General features: G+C 52.2%; 1 protein-coding gene across 3 annotated transcripts; it reads left to right on the top strand.

Moving 5' to 3' along the window:
* The first annotated feature begins 1,484 nt into the window (after positions 1-1,484).
* Positions 1,485-18,743, top strand: LOC116363953 (ribosome biogenesis protein wdr12). Of its 3 annotated transcripts, XM_031817265.1 has the most exons (13): positions 1,485-1,718; positions 2,399-2,493; positions 5,482-5,576; positions 8,363-8,469; positions 9,316-9,431; positions 9,598-9,752; positions 10,974-11,019; positions 11,324-11,415; positions 12,517-12,657; positions 14,244-14,349; positions 16,814-16,946; positions 17,610-17,682; positions 18,201-18,743. In XM_031817265.1, exons 1-13 carry the CDS (start codon positions 1,678-1,680, stop codon positions 18,276-18,278), a joined length of 1,278 nt encoding a protein of 425 aa, XP_031673125.1. In that variant the 5' UTR covers positions 1,485-1,677; the 3' UTR covers positions 18,279-18,743. The 3 variants fall into 3 exon arrangements, with proteins under 3 accessions (XP_031673125.1, XP_031673126.1, XP_031673127.1); XM_031817266.1 differs by lacking the exon at positions 16,814-16,946 and having other exon boundaries at positions 1,522-1,718; XM_031817267.1 differs by lacking the exons at positions 1,485-1,718; positions 2,399-2,493; positions 5,482-5,576; positions 8,363-8,469 and adding an exon at positions 8,915-8,955.
* Positions 18,744-18,907: the final 164 nt, after the last annotated feature.

Here is an 18,907-nt window from a genome sequence, read left to right on the forward strand (position 1 = left end):
CGCATGTAGAACCTGACAGTAATGGCGGTTGACTAGCCTCAACTATTTCAAACTCAAGGGTGTATTTCTGGCCACGTAAAACACACTCTGTCACAAACAGGCCTAAAGAGGTCATGAACTGGCCTGAATACAGTTTCAGCTTGGTGCTACTCTGTGAGTTTGTCTCTGGGCGCGAGCCTCCTTTTGTCTAAGGCTCATAACGTTGCATGTGGCCCCTGAATCTAGCTGGCATTGCTGTGGTTTATTATTAAGTAGCAGTGACAAACCACTTTTGTCCTTTTGCCCTCACTGCCCCTATGCGCTCGCTAGCATATACATCCTCTGTGCTGTCGTTCCCTTCATCTGTGTTTGTTTCCATGGAGTGCACTTTACCCTCCTTTCTCTTGCTTTTCATGCAGACCCTTGCAAAGTGATTAGCTGTACCACAGGATTTGCACATTTTTCCATGGGCTGGGCAGTGTTCTTTTCCTTGTCCATGAGAAATGCCACAATATCGGCATGTATTGGGGTTGTCTACTGCAGAGTTGGCTGTAGTATTAGCATTAGCTGTGGCAAAGGGGAATTTCTTTACTGGCTGCCTGAATGTAGCATTGACATTGTCCATATGTTGCCTTTCTAGCTCCATGGACCTTATCCGTATATCAGTAGGCTCTGCTGCACGGCATGTCTCCACTGCCAAGGCCAGCGTCAGGTCACGTTCTCTCAGCAAATGTCTGCGGGTGCCCTCATCAGTTATGCTAAAGTCATGTACTGGTAACATGGACTGTCTCACAAGCAACTGTCTGTATGTATTAGTTTCTCTCAATCACATACAAGCATTTCTTTGGAACAATGTTGTCGATTTTCAAAACAGAGTCCACAAGACACACAACTTTTGCAAAACAGTAAATGCATTTCGAAAATGTAGTTGTCTTTTAAACACATAAAAACATTCATAAAAAATATATTGTACCGTCAAATTTGCAAAAACATTCATCAAAATAACACAACTGTACGCAAAAATATGAACCCATCTGTACTCATCTCTTGAGTGCAAGAGCAGACAAAACAGAAAGCTATTCTCTTTTGAAAATCCCAGTAGATCCATAAATGTTCTTTGCAGTCACTAAATCATGATGATCAACTACCGAAAGGTGCAGAATTATGGGCAATTACTCTCCTTTTATGCATATTGCACCAAACTATTTCATATACATCTGATTTGATTCCTGATAACAAATTAAATACAATTTGATTAAAAGCTTTTTTTAAATGTTATAAACTAGCCCAGAGCCATTCTTAGATAGCCTGTGGTTAAGAATAATGCAGTGTGAAAAGGCCTTTTAACATGCATTGCTGGCTATCGTAGCGTCTATAATATTCTGTCTATAGCCAGAACATTTTCCTAAATATGCTAAGGTAATGTGGTGCTCGGTGGCTGCTTTCAGGACAACAACAAAAACTATTTGATGTAAAAGCCTATTTTTGTGTGTTGTTGTTGGCTCCAGACAATACTAGAGGAGTAGGGAAAAGTGATCGGCTTTTGCCTTTTCCGTGATCCACTAACATGTCTTCCACATCTCACGCAGGCGCGCTGATTCTGACCCACGTGGCATGACGTCCTGCTTGATGTGTTCATCAGCGAATAACAGTCTGTGAAGCCGTTTTATAGAGTTACTATTCAACAACAGAAGAGATATGTCTCAGTTACAAACCAGGTTCTTTACGGATAACAAAAAGTAAGTATTTATTGTTGAATTGTAAGGATAGCCACTAGCTAGTTAGCTTGCTCGTTTGGCCAGTAAGCTAACTAGTTAGCTCATTTGCTAGCGAGCATGAAGGAGAACTCTATGGGAGTGTTAGCCATGCTGTTGGTAACAGTAATCATATTGTGTCCTTAGCAGACGAGTTGAAGAGGAGAACTCTATGGGAGTGTTAGCCATGCTGTTGGTAATAGTAATCATATTGTGTCCTTAGCAGACGAGTTGAAGAGGAGAACTCTATGGGAGTGTTAGCCATGCTGTTGGTAATAGTAATCATATTGTGTCCTTAGCAGACGAGTTGAAGAGGAGAACTCTATGGGAGTGTTAGCCATGCTGTTGGTAATAGTAATCATATTGTGTCCTTAGCAGACGAGTTGAAGAGGAGAACTCTATGGGAGTGTTAGCCATGCTGTTGGTAATAGTAATCATATTGTGTCCTTAGCAGACGAGTTGCTTTGATAATGTGGATTTATTGAAGTTAGTGTGAGTTAGCCTGACCAGGGAAGATTGTAAATATAAATGGGTTGCTATGTTTGCTAGCCTAGCAGAATACTACAAGTTTGAAGTTAGTTAGCCAACTATCTATTTGTCTGTAAGCAGTGACTTAGTCATGTTAAATTATTGCTGTAGCATAACCTACCGACGTTGTCCCTCAGATATTCAGTCGATGACGTCCCATTCTCCATCCCTGCTGCCTCAGAGGTACAGGAACTCAGCAACGTCATCAACAAGCTGCTCGAAGCAAAGAATGGTGAGAATAGATTGTAGAATGGTGCTTTTCCATTCGTTGGGGTTTAATGGCGGTTGGCATCCGATATGATGTTGCATTACAGCCACCAACTGTAGCTACCTGTGTCTGTTTCAACCGGGCATTCTGAAGACCTTGATGACTACCTCCACAGTCACTACAAACGTCTGGCACTAACCGGATAACTGTCCTAACACCCTATCAGGGAGAACCTCATGGCACAGCATCAGGGCCAGACTCTATTCCCTTCAGCCATTATATAGCACAGCATCAGGACCAGACTCTATTCCCTTCAGCCATTATATAGCACAGCATCAGGGCCAGACTCTATTCCCTTCAGCCATTATATAGCACAGCATCAGGGCCAGACTCTATTCCCTTCAGCCATTATATAGCACAGCATCAGGACCAGACTCTATTCCCTTCAGCCATTATATAGCACAGCATCAGGGCCAGACTCTATTCCCTTCAGCCATTATATAGCACAGCATCAGGGCCAGACTCTATTCCCTTCAGCCATTATATAGCACAGCATCAGGACCAGACTCTATTCCCTCCAGCCACTATATAGCACAGCATCAGAGCCAGACTCTATTCCCTCCAGCCACTATATAGCACAGCATCAGGACCAGACTCTATTCCCTCCAGCCACTATATAGCACAGCATCAGGGCCAGACTCTATTCCCTCCAGCCACTATATAGCACAGCATCAGGGCCAGACTCACCTCCCTCCAGTCAGTACATAGCACAGCATCAGGGCCAGACTCACCTCCCTCCAGCCAGTACATAGCACAGCATCAGGGCCAGACTCACCTCCCTCCAGCCAGTACATAGCACAGCATCAGGGCCAGACTCTCCTCCCTCCAGCCAGTACATAGCACAGCATCAGGGCCAGACTCTCCTCCCTCCAGCCAGTACATAGCACAGCATCAGGGCCAGACTCTCCTCCAGCCACTACATAGCACAGCATCAGGGCCAGACTCTCATACGTCCAGCCAGTACATAGCACAGCATCAGGGCCAGACTCACCTCCCTCCAGCCACTACGTAGCACAGCATCAGGGCCAGACTCTCATACGTCCAGCCAGTACATAGCACAGCATCAGGGCCAGACTCTCCTCCCTCCAGCCACTACGTAGCACAGCATCAGGGCCAGACTCACCTCCCTCCAGGCAGGACATAGCACAGCATCAGGGCCAGACTCTATTCTCTCCAGCCACTATATAGCACAGCATCAGGGCCAGACTCTCCTCCCTCCGGCCAGTACATAGCACAGCATCAGGGCCAGACTATCCTCCCTCCGGCCAGTACAGAGCACAGCATCAGGGCCAGACTCTCCTACCTCCAGCCAGTACATAGCACAGCATCAGGGCCAGACTCACCTCCCTCCAGCCACTACGTAGCACAGCATCAGGGCCAGACTCACCTCCCTCCAGCCAGTACATAGCACAGCATCAGGGCCAGACTCTATTCTCTCCAGCCACTATATAGCACAGCATCAGGGCCAGACTATCCTCCCTCCGGCCAGTACATAGCACAGCATCAGGGCCAGACTCACCTCCCTCCAGCCAGTACATAGCACAGCATCAGGGCCAGACTCTCCTCCCTCCAGCCACTACGTAGCACCGCATCAGGGCCAGACTCTCATACCTCCAGCCAGTACATAGCACAGCATCAGGGCCAGACCCACCTCCCTCCAGCCAGTACATAGCACAGCATCAGGGCCAGACTCACCTCCCTCCAGCCAGTACATAGCACAGCATCAGGGCCAGACTCACCTCCCTCCAGCCAGTACATAGCACATCATCAGGGCCAGACTCTCCTCCCTCCAGCCAGTACATAGCACAGCATCAGGGCCAGACTCTCCTCCCTCCAGCCAGTACATAGCACATCATCAGGGCCAGACTCTCATACCTCCAGCCAGTACATAGCACAGCATCAGGGCCAGACTCTCCTCCCTCCGGCCAGTACATAGCACAGCATCAGGGCCAGACTCTCCTCCCTCCAGCCAGTACATAGCACATCATCAGGGCCAGACTCTCATACCTCCAGCCAGTACATAGCACAGCATCAGGGCCAGACTCTCCTCCCTCCGGCCAGTACATAGCACAGCATCAGGGCCAGACTCTCCTCCCTCTGGCCAGTACATAGCACAGCATCAGGGCCAGACTCACCTCCCTCAGGCCAGTACATAGCACAGCATCAGGGCCAGACTCTCCTCCCTCCAGCCAGTACATAGCACATCATCAGGGCCAGACTCTCATACCTCCAGCCAGTACATAGCACAGCATCAGGGCCAGACTCTCCTCCCTCCGGCCAGTACATAGCACAGCATCAGGGCCAGACTCTCCTCCCTCCAGCCAGTACATAGCACATCATCAGGGCCAGACTCTCCTCCCTCCAGCCAGTACATAGCACAGCATCAGGGCCAGACTCTCCTCCCTCCAGCCACCTTGATTTCTGATTATTCATCAGGCTTCAACACGGCAGGAACCTTGTTAAGTTGCTTAACCTCAACACTTAGAGGCACTGTTATAACCCCTTGAGAGGAGCTCTTTTCCGTAGACTAAAACTTCTCCTTCCCCCAGTTGAACAAAGCTGATCCCTCTGGGAGATGGGGTGAACATATATCAGAGGAGGTTGGTGGCACCTTAATTGGGGAGGATGGACTCGTGATAATGGCTGGAGTGTAATGGTATCAAACACATGGTTTCCATGTGATGCCATTCCATTTGCTCCGTTCCGGACATTATTATGAGCCGTCTTCCCCTCAGCAGCCTCCACTGACATCAATCATAATGAATCCACTTCATGCTACCTGGACTGACTGCAGCTTTCCTAGCTTCCTCCCCAACCATTGTTTGTCCTTGTAACTATTATTCTCCAATTAAATTATTTCAGGACTGGTGCTGTCTTGGTTTGACCTAGATCACTGATGAATGTATTAGCATCATATTGGGTGTCTCATCTTTGTGTGCTTTGTTGTTGTAGGGTCTCACAGCCAGATTGAGTTTGACTTCCTGGTGCGAGGTCAGTTCCTGCGGACATCGTTGTCAAATCACATGGAGGCTGAAGGCATCTCAACGGTGAGTAGGACCTCTGGGGGGGTAGTAGGACCTCTGGGGGGTAGTAGGACCTCTGTAGTAGGACCTCTGGGGGGTAGGGTTTACTCGTAGCACCCTCTGGACGGTAGTAGGACCTCCTGGACGGTAGTAGCACCTCCTGGACGGTAGTAGGACCTCCTGTAGGACCTCCTGGATGGTAGTAGGACCTCCTGGATGGTAGTAGGACCTCCTGGACGGTAGTAGGACCTCCTGGACGGTAGTAGGACCTCCTGGGCGGTAGTAGGACCTCTGGGCGGTAGTAGGACCTCTGGGCGGTAGCAGGACCTCTGGGCGGTAGCAGGACCTCTGGGCGGTAGCAGGACCTCTGGGCGGTAGCAGGACCTCTGGGCGGTAGCAGGACCTCTGGGCGGTAGCAGGACCTCTGGGCGGTAGCAGGACCTCTGGGCGGTAGCAGGACCTCTGGGCGGTAGCAGGACCTCTGGGCGGTAGCAGGACCTCTGGGCGGTAGCAGGACCTCTGGGCGGTAGCAGGACCTCTGGGCGGTAGCAGGACCTCTGGGCGGTAGCAGGACCTCTGGGCGGTAGCAGGACCTCTGGGCGGTAGCAGGACCTCTGGGCGGTAGCAGGACCTCTGGGCGGTAGCAGGACCTCTGGGCGTAGGACCTCTGGCGGTAGCAGGACCTCTGGGCGGTAGGGTTTTACTTGTAGGACCTCTGGGCGGTAGTAGGACCTCTGGGCGGTAGGGTTTTACTTGTAGGACCTCTGGGCGGTAGTAGGACCTCTGGGCGGTAGGGCTTTACTTGTAGGACCTCAGGGCGGTAGTAGGACCTCTGGGCGGTAGGGTTTTACTTGTAGGACCTCTGGACGGTAGTAGGACCTCTTGGCGGTAGTAGGACCTCTGGGCGGTAGTAGGACCTCTGGGCGGTAGTAGGACCTCTGGGCGGTAGTAGGACCTCTGGGCGGTAGTAGGACCTCTGGGCGGTAGTAGGACCTCTGGGCGGTAGTAGGACCTCTGGGCGGTAGTAGGACCTCTGGGCGGTAGTAGGACCTCTGGGCGGTAGTAGGACCTCTGGGCGGTAGTAGGACCTCTGGGCGGTAGTAGGACCTCTGGGCGGTAGTAGGACCTCTGGGCGGTAGTAGGACCTCTGGGCGGTAGTAGGACCTCTGGGCGGTAGTAGGACCTCTGGGCGGTAGTAGGACCTCTGGGCGGTAGTAGGACCTCTGGGCGGTAGTAGGACCTCTGGGCGGTAGTAGGACCTCTGGGCGGTAGGGTTTTACTTGTAGGGCGGTAGGGTTTTACTTGTAGGGCGGTAGGGTTTTACTTGTAGGGCGGTAGGGTTTTACTTGTAGGACGGTAGGGTTTTACTTGTAGGACCTCTGGACGGTAGGGTTTTACTTGTAGGACCTCTGGACGGTAGTAGGACCATAGTAGGGACCTCTGGACGGTAGTAGGACCTCTGGGCGGTAGTAGGACCTCTGGGCGGTAGTAGGACCTCTGGGCGGTAGTAGGACCTCTGGGCGGTAGTAGGACCTCTGGGCGGTAGTAGGACCTCTGGGCGGTAGTAGAACCTCTGGCGGTAGTAGGACCTCTGGGCGGTAGTAGGACCTCTGGGCGGTAGGGTTTTACTTGTAGGGCGGTAGGGTTTTACTTGTAGGGCGGTAGGGTTTTACTTGTAGGACCTCTGGGCGGTAGCGGGACCTCTGGGCGGTAGCGGGACCTCTGGGCGGTAGCGGGACCTCTGGGCGGTAGCGGGACCTCTGGGCGGTAGCGGGACCTCTGGGCGGTAGGGTTTTACTTGTAGGACCTCTGGGCGGTAGTAGGACCTCTGGGCGGTAGTAGGACCTCTGGGCGGTAGTAGGACCTCTGGGCGGTAGTAGGACCTCTGGGCGGTAGTAGGACCTCTGGGCGGTAGTAGGACCTCTGGGCGGTAGGGTTTTACTTGTAGGACCTCTGGACGGTAGTAGGACCTCGGGGCGACAGTTGGACCTCTGGATAGTAGTGTTTACTCGTAGCACCCTCTGCGGTAGCAGGACCCTCTGGGCGGTAGTAGGACCTTTGGACGGTAGCAGGACCTCTGGGCGGTAGCAGGACCTCTGGGCGGTAGCAGGACCTCTGGACGGTAGCAGGACCTCTGGACGGTAGTAGGACCTCTGGACGGTCGTAGGACCTCGGTGCGGCAGTTGGACCTCTGGATAGTAGTGTTTACTCGTAGCACACTCTGGGCGGTAGTAGCACCCTCTGGGCGGTAGTAGCACCCTCTGGGCAGTAGCAGCACCCTCTGGGCGGTAGCAGGACCCTCTGGGCGGTAGCAGGACCCTCTGGGCGGTAGCAGGACCTCTGGGCGGTAGTAGGACCTCTGGGTGGTAGGGTTTTACTTGTAGGACCTCTGGGCGGTAGTAGGACCTCTGGGCGGTAGGGTTTTACTTGTAGGACCTCTGGACGGTAGCAGGACCTCTGGACGGTAGCAGGACCTCTGGGCGGTAGTAGGACCTCTGGGCGGTAGCAGGACCTCTGGGCGGTAGCAGGACCTCTGGGCGGTAGCAGGACCTCTGGGCGGTAGCAGGACCTCTGGGCGGTAGCAGGACCTCTGGGCGGTAGCAGGACCTCTGGGCGGTAGCAGGACCTCTGGGCGGTAGCAGGACCGCTGGGCGGTAGCAGGACCGCTGGGCGGTAGCAGGACCGCTGGGCGGTAGGGTTTTACTTGTAGGACCTCTGGATGGTAGTAGGACCCCTGGACAGTAGGGTTTACGCGTAGACTGCTTAGTATGCCAATGTGACTTGAAGCGTGTTTTGTGTGTGTGTTACAGGAAGATGTGGTGGAGATCGAGTATGTGGAGAGGTTCACCGCTCCCCAACCAGAGGAGTGTATGATGCATGATGACTGGATCAGCTCAGTGGAGGCAGACTCTGAATGGTAAGAGGCATGACGTCAAACCCAGACTGAATGGTGAGAGACATGACGTCTAACCCAGACTGAATGGTGAGAGACATGACGTCTAACCCAGACTCTGAATGGTGAGAGACATGACGTCTAACCCAGACTCTGAATGGTGAGAGACATGACGTCTAACCCAGACTCTGAATGGTGAGAGACATGACGTCTAACCCAGACTCTGAATGGTGAGAGACATGACGTCTAACCCAGACTCTGAATGGTGAGAGACATGACGTCTAACCCAGACTCTGAATGGTGAGAGACATGACGTCTAACCCAGACTCTGAATGGTGAGAGACATGACGTCTAACCCAGACTCTGAATGGTGAGAGACATGACGTCTAACCCAGACTCTGAATGGTGAGAGACATGACGTCTAACCCAGACTCTGAATGGTGAGAGACATGACGTCTAACCCAGACTCTGAATGGTGAGAGACATGACGTCTAACCCAGACTCTGAATGGTGAGAGACATGACGTCTAACCCAGACTCTGAATGGTGAGAGACATGACGTCTAACCCAGACTCTGAATGGTGAGAGACATGACGTCTAACCCAGACTCTGAATGGTGAGAGACATGACGTCTAACCCAGACTCTGAATGGTGAGAGACATGACGTCTAACCCAGACTCTGAATGGTGAGAGACATGACGTCTAACCCAGACTCTGAATGGTGAGAGACATGACGTCTAACCCAGACTCTGAATGGTGAGAGGCATGACGTCTAACCCAGACTCTGAATGGTGAGAGGCATGACGTCTAACCCAGACTCTGAATGGCAGAGACCCTAACCCAGATACCCTGTTAATGATGTCTGCTCCAGGATCCTGACGGGTTCCTATGATAAGACAGCCAGGATCTGGTCTCTGGAGGGCAAGGCTGTGATGACGGTGGCCGGACACACGGACGTGGTGAAGGACGTGGCCTGGGTCAGGAGAGGTGAGGGGGAGGGTCACTTGGAGCTGAGTTGCTGGTGTTTTTACAGTTGTTTTTAAAACTTGGGGGGCCAAATAAAATCACCCGCGGGCCAAATTCAGCCTGAGGGCCACCTGTTGGGGAACGTTGGTCTTGATCGTCTCATGCTGACACCCCTATGTTTGTCTAGATGGCCTGACCTCCCTGCTGCTCACGGCCTCTCTGGACCAAACCATTCTGCTGTGGGAGTGGAACTCTGAGAGGAACAAGCTGAAAGCTAGACACTGTTGCCGTGGACACGCTGGGAGTGTTGACACTATCGCCACGGATCCCACACGCACTAAGGTGACGGGGGTAGGAGGAGAAAACGGGGGGAGGGGACATGGGGGGGGGGGAGGAGACATGGGGGGGAGGGGACATGGGGGGGGGGGGGAGACATTGGGGGGGGGGAGGGGACATGGGGGGGGGGGGGCATGGGGGGGGAGGAGACATGGGGGGAGGGGAGGGGACATGGGGGGAGGGGAGGGGACATGGGGGGGGGGAGGGGACATGGGGGAGGGGACATGGGGGGGAGGAGACATGGGGGGGAGAGACATGGGGGGGGAGAGACATGGGAGGAGACATGGGGGGGACATGGGGGGAGGAGACATGGGGGGGGAGAGACATGGGAGGAGGAGACATATGGGGGGGGGAGAGACACGGGAGGAGGAGACATGGGGGGGGGAGAGACACGGGAGGAGGAGACATTGTGGGGGGGGGGGAGACATGGGAGGAGAAGACGGGGGGGGGCATGGGAGGAGAAGACATGGGGGGGAGAGACATGGGAGGAGGAGACATGGGGGGGAAGACATGGGGGGGGGGACATGGGGGGGGGGGACATGGGAGGAGGAGACATGGGGGGGAGGAGGAGACATGGGAGGAGGAGACATGGGGGGGGGGGAGAGACATGGGAGGAGAAGACATGGGGGGGAGAGACATGGGGGGGGGGAGACATGGGGGGAGACATGGGAGGAGGAGACATGGGGGGGGGAGAGACATGGGAGGAGACATGGGGGGAGGAGACATGGGGGGGGAGAGACATGGGAGGAGACATGGGGGGAGGAGACATGGGGGGGGAGAGACATGGGAGGAGACATGGGGGGGGAGAGACATGGGAGGAGGAGACATGGGGGGGGGAGAGACATGGGAGGAGGAGACATGGGGGGGGTAAGACATGGGAGGAGGAGACATGGGGGGGGGAGAGACATGGGAGGAGAAGACATGGGGGGGGGGGAGAGACATGGGGGGGAGAGACATGGGAGGAGGAGACATGGGGGGTGGGGGGGGGAGAGACATGGGAGGAGGAGACATATGGGGGGGGAGAGACATGGGAGGAGAAGACATGGGGGGGAGAGACATGGGGGGGGGGGGGGAGACATGGGAGGAGGAGACGGGGGGGGGGGGGAAGACATGGGGGAGAAGACATGGGGGGGGGGAGACATGGGAGGAGAAGACGGGGGGGATATGCAGCTGTCAACATCACTGCTCAGCAACTAATAGATGTATTTTTGTCTCCATTCCTCTCAGTTCTGCAGTGGTTCCTGGGACAAGATGCTGAAGATCTGGTCAGCAGGTACTATTGGACTCTGGGTTGTCTGGTACAGTCCTATTGGACTCTGGGTTGTCTGGTACAGTCCTATTGGACTCTGGGTTGTCTGGTACAGTCCTATTGGACTCTGGGTTGTCTGGTACAGTCCTACTGGACTCTGGGTTGTCTGGTACAGTCCTACTGGACTCTGGGTTGTCTGGTACAGTCCTACTGGACTCTGGGTTGTCTGGGATGATAATGGAGTTAGATTGGTTCACAGCTCCATGTATATAGGATCCATGTTAACTATGTATCTCTCTCCCTGCTGACTGTTCTGTTGTCCTGCCAGTGGCCACAGAGGAGGAGGAGGAGGTGGTGGTAGAGGAGCCTCCCAGCAGACCCAGAAAGAAACAGAAGACTGAACAGCTCGGACTGACCAGGGTGAGGAGAGCAGACTAACCCAGACTAACCCTATCAGACTGACCAGGGTGAGGAGAGCAGACTAACCCAGACTAACCCTATCAGACTGACCAGGGTGAGGAGAGCAGCCCCTCATGGTATTATCCAGGGTTAGGGGCTCCCAGGGCTCCAGTTGATCAGTAGTGTATCATAGTATTAATCATCTTAACCAAAGCCCCATATACTACCCACCATCATTTACAAAATAGCCTCCAACACTCTACTCAACAAATTGGATGCAGTCTATCACATTGCCATCCGTTTTGTCACCAAAGCCACATATACTGCCCACCACTGCGACCTCTACGCTCTCTTTGGCTGGCCCTCACTTCATATTTGTCACCAAACCCAATGGCTCCAGGTCATCTATAAGTCTCTGCTAGGTAAAGCCCCGCCTTATCTCAGCTCACTGGTCACCATAGCAGCACCGACCCATAGCACACGCTCCAGCAGGTATATCTCAACGGTCACCCCCAAAGCCAATTCCTCCTTTGGTCGTCTTTCCTTCCAGTTCTCTGCTGCCAATGACTGGAACAAACTGCAAAAATCACTGAAGCTGGAGACCCATATCTCCCTCACTAACTTTAAGCACCAGCTGTCAGAGCAGCTCACAAATCACTGGACATGTACATAGCCCATCTGTAAATAGCCCACCCAACTACCTCATCCCCATACTGTATGTATGTATTTATCTTGCTCCTTTGCACCCCAGTGTCTCTACTAGCTCATTCATCTTCGGACATCAATCACTCCAGTGTTTAATTGCCATATTGTAATTACTTCACCACTATGGCCTATGTATTGCCTTACCTCCCTTATTTTACCTCATTTGCACACCCTGTATATAGATGTTTTCTACTGTATTATTGACTGTATGTTTGTTTTACTCCATGTGTAACTCTGTTGTATGTGTCAAACTGCATTGCTTTATCTTGGCCAGGTCGCAGTTGTAAATGAGAACTTGTTCTCAACTGGCCTACCTGGTTAAGTAAAGGTGTTCTCAACTAGCCTGCCTGGTTAAATAAAGGTGTTCTCAACTGGCCTACCTGGTTAAATAAAACGCATAAAATCTTCCTCTTCTAGACACCCCTCATGACATTGTCTGGTCACAACGAGGCGGTGTCGTCTGTCCTCTGGTTGGACAGTGAGGAGATCTGCAGTGCATCCTGGGACCACACCATCCGCCTCTGGGATGCCGAGACCGGAAGCGTGAAGACCACACTGGTGAGAGACTCTAACCCTAGACCACACTGGTGAGAGACTCTAACCCTAGACCACACTGGTGAGAGACTCTAACCCCAGACCACGAGACTCTAACCCCAGACCACGAGACTCTAACCCCAGACCACGAGATTCTAACCCCAGACCACGAGACTCTAACCCTAGACCACACTGGGGAGAGACTCTAACCCCAGACCACGAGACTCTAACCCCAGACCACGAGACTCTAACCCCAGACCACACTGGTGAGAGACTCTAACCCCAGACCACACTGGTGAGAGACTCTAACCCCAGACCACGAGACTCTAACCCCAGACCACGAGACTCTAACCCCAGACCACGAGACTCTAACCCTAGACCACACTGGGGAGAGACTCTAACCCCAGACCACGAGACTCTAACCCCAGACCACGAGACTCTAACCCCAGACCACGAGACTCTAACCCCAGACCACGAGACTCTAACCCCAGACCACGAGACTCTAACCCTAGACCACACTGGGGAGAGACTCTAACCCCAGACCACGAGACTCTAACCCCAGACCACGAGACTCTAACCCCAGACCACGAGACTCTAACCCTAGACCACACTGGTGAGAGACTCTAACCCCAGACCACGAGACTCTAACCCCAGACCACGAGACTCTAACCCCAGACCACGAGACTCTAACCCCAGACCACACTGGTGAGAGACTCTAACCCCAGACCACACTGGTGAGAGACTCTAACCCCAGACCACACTGGGGAGAGACTCTAACCCCAGACCACGAGACTCTAACCCCAGACCACGAGACTCTAACCCCAGACCACGAGACTCTAATCCCAGAAGACCACACTGGTGAGAGACTCTAACCCCAGACCACACTGGTGAGAGACTCTAACCCCAGACCACGAGACTCTAACCCCAGACCACGAGACTCTAACCCCAGACCACGAGACTCTAACCCCAGACCACGAGACTCTAACCCTAGACCACACTGGTGAGAGACTCTAACCCCAGACCACACTGGTGAGAGACTCTAACCCCAGACCACACTGGTGAGAGACTCTAACCCCAGACCACACTGGTGAGAGACTCTAACCCCAGACCACACTGGTGAGAGACTCTAACCCCAGACCACACTGGTGAGAGACTCTAACCCCAGACCACACTGGGGAGAGACTCTAACCCCAGACCACGAGACTCTAACCCCAGACCACGAGACTCTAACCCCAGACCACGAGACTCTAACCCCAGACCACGAGACTCTAACCCTAGACCACACTGGGGAGAGACTCTAACCCCAGACCACGAGACTCTAACCCCAGACCACGAGACTCTAACCCCAGACCACGAGACTCTAACCCCAGACCACACTGGTGAGAGACTCTAACCCCAGACCACACTGGGGAGAGACTCTAACCCCAGACCACGAGACTCTAACCCCAGACCACGAGACTCTAACCCCAGACCACGAGACTCTAACCCTAGACCACACTGGTGAGAGGCTCTAACCCCAGGGTACACTGGTGAGAGACTAACCCTAGACCACACCCCTCACAACCTCTTAGTTGATGACTGATTGGTTAATCTTCTCTTCGTATCTATAGACTGGCAGTAAGGTGTTTAACCACATCTCCTACTCTCCACTGTGTCGTCGCCTGGCCTCTGGCAGCACTGACAGACACGTCAGGCTGTGGGACCCTCGCTCTAAAGGTCACAACTAAATCTAACTTAATTTAAATATCTCTGTGCACTTCCCAATGTACATTACAACATCTCTCTTATGTGAGTGTATTTGTATTTATTATGGATCCCCATTAGTTCCTGCCAAGGCAGCAGCTACTCTTCCTGGGGTTTATTATGGATCCCCATTAGTTCCTGCCAAGGCAGCAGCTACTCTTCCTGGGGTTTATTATGGATCCCCATTAGATCCTGCCAAGGCAGCAGCTACTCTTCCTGGGGTTTATTATGGATCCCCATTAGTTCCTGCCAAGGCAGCAGCTACTCTTCCTGGGGTTTATTATGGATCCCCATTAGTTCCTGCCAAGGCAGCAGCTACTCTTCCTGGGGTTTATTATGGATCCCCATTAGTTCCTGCCAAGGCAGCAGCTACTCTTCCTGGGGTTTATTATGGATCCCCATTAGTTCCTGACAAGGCAGCAGCTACTCTTCCTGGGGTTTATTATGGATCCCCATTAGTTCCTGACAAGGCAGCAGCTACTCTTCCTGGGGTTTATTATGGATCCCCATTAGATCCTGCCAAGGCAGCAGCTACTCTTCCTGGGGTTTATTATGGATCCCCATTAGTTCCTGCCAAGGCAGCAGCTACCCTTCCTGGGGTTTATTATGGATCCCCATTAGTTCCTGCCAAGGCAGCAGCTACTCTTCCTGGGGTTTATTATGGATCCCCATTAGTTCCTGCCAAGGCAGCAGCTACTCTTCCTGGGGTTTATTATGGATCCCCATTAGATCCTGCCAAGGCAGCAGCTACTCTTCCTGGGGTTTATTATGGATCCCCATTAGTTCCTGCCAAGGCAGCAGCTACTCTTCCTGGGGTTTATTATGGATCCCCATTAGTTCCTGCCAAGGCAGCAGCTACTCTTCCTGGGGTTTATTATGGATCCCCATTAGTTCCTGCCAAGGCAGCAGCTACTCTTCCTAGGGTTTATTATGGATCCCCATTAGTTCCTGCCAAGGCAGCAGCTACTCTTCCTGGGGTTTATTATGGATCCCCATTAGTTCCTGCCAAGGCAGCAGCTACTCTTCCTGGGGTTTATTATGGATCCCCATTAGTTCCTGCCAAGGCAGCAGCTACTCTTCCTGGGGTTTATTATGGATCCCCATTAGTTCCTGCCAAGGCAGCAGCTACTCTTCCTGGGGTTTATTATGGATCCCCATTAGTTCCTGCCAAGGCAGCAGCTACTCTTCCTGGGGTTTATTATGGATCCCCATTAGTTCCTGCCAAGGCAGCAGCTACTCTTCCTGGGGTTTATTATGGATCCCCATTAGTTCCTGCCAAGGCAGCAGCTACTCTTCCTGGGGTTTATTATGGATCCCCATTAGTTCCTGCCAAGGCAGCAGCTACTCTTCCTGGGGTTTATTATGGATCCCCATTAGTTCCTGCCAAGGCAGCAGCTACTCTTCCTGGGGTTTATTATGGATCCCCATTAGTTCCTGCCAAGGCAGCAGCTACTCTTCCTGGGGTTTATTATGGATCCCCATTAGTTCCTGCCAAGGCAGCAGCTACTCTTCCTGGGGTTTATTATGGATCCCCATTAGTTCCTGCCAAGGCAGCAGCTACTCTTCCTGGGGTTTATTATGGATCCCCATTAGTTCCTGCCAAGGCAGCAGCTACTCTTCCTGGGGTTTATTATGGATCCCCATTAGTTCCTGCCAAGGCAGCAGCTACTCTTCCTGGGGTTTATTATGGATCCCCATTAGTTCCTGCCAAGGCAGCAGCTACTCTTCCTGGGGTTTATTATGGATCCCCATTAGTTCCTGCCAAGGCAGCAGCTACTCTTCCTGGGGTCCAGCAACATTAAGGCAGTTTATACATTTTAAAATATTACTTGACATTACATTTCATAACACTTTTCACAATACATTAAGTGTGTTCCCTCAGACCACTACTCTACTACCACATATCTACAATACAGTTGTGGCCAAAAGTTTTGAGAATGACACAAATATTAATTTCCACAAAGTTTGCTGCCTCAGTGTCTTTAGATATTTTTGTCAGATGTTAGTATGGATTACTGAAGTATAATTACAAGCATTTCATAAGTGTCGAAGGCTTTTATTGACAATTACATGAAGTTGATGCAAAGAGTCAATATTTGCAGTGTTGGTCAAACCCTTCTTTTTCAAGACCTCTGCAATCCGCCCTGGCATGATGTCAATTAACTTCTGGGCCACATCCTGACTGATGGCAGCCCATTCTTGCATAATCAATGCTTGGAGTTTGTCAGAATTTGTGGGTTTTTGTTTGTCTACCCGCCTCTTGAGGATTGATCACAAGGGTTTTGGGGATTCAGTTAATTTGCATGGCAAAGAGGGACTTAGCAATTCATCATACAACACCCATGTGTATGTGTGTAGTGTGCGTGTTATCGTGTGTTTCTCTTCACAGTCCCCGCTGTTCCATAAGGTGTGAATGAATCTGTTTGTGTTTGTGTAGACGGGTCTTTGGTGTTGCTGTCTCTTACCTCTCACAGCGGCTGGGTCACAGCGGTGAAGTGGGCTCCTTCCCATGAGCACCAACTGGTGTCTGGTTCCCTCGACAACCTGGTCAAACTCTGGGACACCAGGAGGTCTGTATGCTGTAGGGGTTAGAGGCTGGGGTGGTAGGGGTTAGAAGCTGGGGTGCTAGGGGTTAGAGGCCGGGGGGGTGCTAGGGGTTAGAGGCCGGGGGGGTGCTAGGGGTTAGAGGCCGGGGGGGTGCTAGGGGTTAGAGGCCGGGGGGGTGCTAGGGGTTAGAGGCCGGGGGGGTGCTAGGGGTTAGAGGCCGGGGGGGTGCTAGGGGTTAGAGGCCGGGGGGGTGCTAGGGGTTAGAGGCCGGGGGGGTGCTAGGGGTTAGAGGCCGGGGGGGTGCTAGGGGTTAGAGGCCGGGGGGGTGCTAGGGGTTAGAGGCCGGGGGGGTGCTAGGGGTTAGAGGCCGGGGGGTCCTAGGGTTAGAGGCGGGGGTGGTAGGGGCTAGAGGCCGGGGGGTCCTAGGGGTTAGAGGCGGGGGTGGTAGGGGCTAGGGGTTAGAGGCCGGGGGGGTGCTAGGGGTTAGAGGCGGGGGTGGTAGGAGCTAGGGGCTAGAGGCCGGGGGGTGCTAGGGGCTAGAGGCCGGGGGGTGCTAGGGGCTAGAGGCCGGGGGGTGCTAGGGGTTAGAGGAGGGGGTGGTAGGGGTTAGAGGCCGGGGGGTGCTGGGGGTTAGATGCCGGGCTGGTGGGGGATCTAGTGTTACAAAAGTGTGTTTTGTATTCCAGCTGCAAGACCCCTTTGTATGATGTGTCTGCCCATGAGGACAAGGTGCTCTGTGTGGACTGGACTGACAGCAGGGTGAGACACCAACACACATCTAGCCTGTATTAACCTGGAGAGACAACAGCAACACATCTAGCCTGTATTAACCTGGAGAGACAACAACACACATCTAGCCTGTATTAACCTGGAGAGACAACAACACACATCTAGCCTGTATTAACCTGGAGAGACAACAACACACATCTAGCCTGTATTAACCTGGAGAGACAACAACACACATCTAGCCTGTATTAACCTGGAGAGACAACAACACACATCTAGCCTGTATTAACCTGGAGAGACAACAACACACATCTAGCCTGTATTAACCTGGAGAGACAACAACACACATCTAGCCTGTATTAACCTGGAGAGACAACAACACACATCTAGCCTGTATTAACCTGGAGAGACAACAACACACATCTAGCCTGTATTAACCTGGAGAGACAACAACACACATCTAGCCTGTATTAACCTGGAGAGACAACAACACACATCTAGCCTGGATTCTGTTCAACGTTTTGTGTTCCCTCTGTCTCTTCCTCTTGCAGTTGATGTTGAGTGGAGGAGCTGACAACAAGCTGTACACATACAGATACACAGCCTGCGAGACAGACGCTGGAGCGTAGACGAGACGGACTGGAGACAGACATAGCACCTGTTTTTATTTCTCTGATGTATTGCCTGTTGATTAAAGTCTTTCCTGATGTAGATATGTGTATTTATGAACTGCCACAGTTGTGTCGATGGAGGCTGTTCTTCATGATATAAGATAGCCAAGGTGACATACTGTTTTTGAAGATACAGCTCGTCTCCATTTTAATACTGTGTATGTATGTAGCCACATCGTTTCCAGATTAAACTACTGTGTGGAGAACCATCAGTGGCAGGTCTCTATACTGCCCTCTCTTGGGACAGATTAATAGATCATAATAGATGTGATATATATATAGGTATAATTACTGTGCCATTATAATTCCAACTGTCGTTGTTAATCAGAATGTCTGTCTACATCCATGATATACCAGTGTTTTAAATACAATAACTACCCAGTCATCAGTTTTTCAGATTAAAGATCTTTCTATTTTCCTGCAGCAGCTTTTAATTAGGGTTGTATTCTTGAAGATGTCTGTTTTGCTTTGTGGTGCCCTGCAAACATAACATATTTCTCCTGCACCTCCTTGAGGTTGGGGTTAGTGTCCTTCGGGACGTTTTAAAATATAATTTTCCTCCAACTGGTTTGACCTGTGATGTTGAG

This window comes from Oncorhynchus kisutch, unplaced genomic scaffold (genome assembly GCF_002021735.2).
Source record: "Oncorhynchus kisutch isolate 150728-3 unplaced genomic scaffold, Okis_V2 scaffold971, whole genome shotgun sequence".
Classification (NCBI taxonomy): domain Eukaryota; kingdom Metazoa; phylum Chordata; class Actinopteri; order Salmoniformes; family Salmonidae; genus Oncorhynchus; species Oncorhynchus kisutch.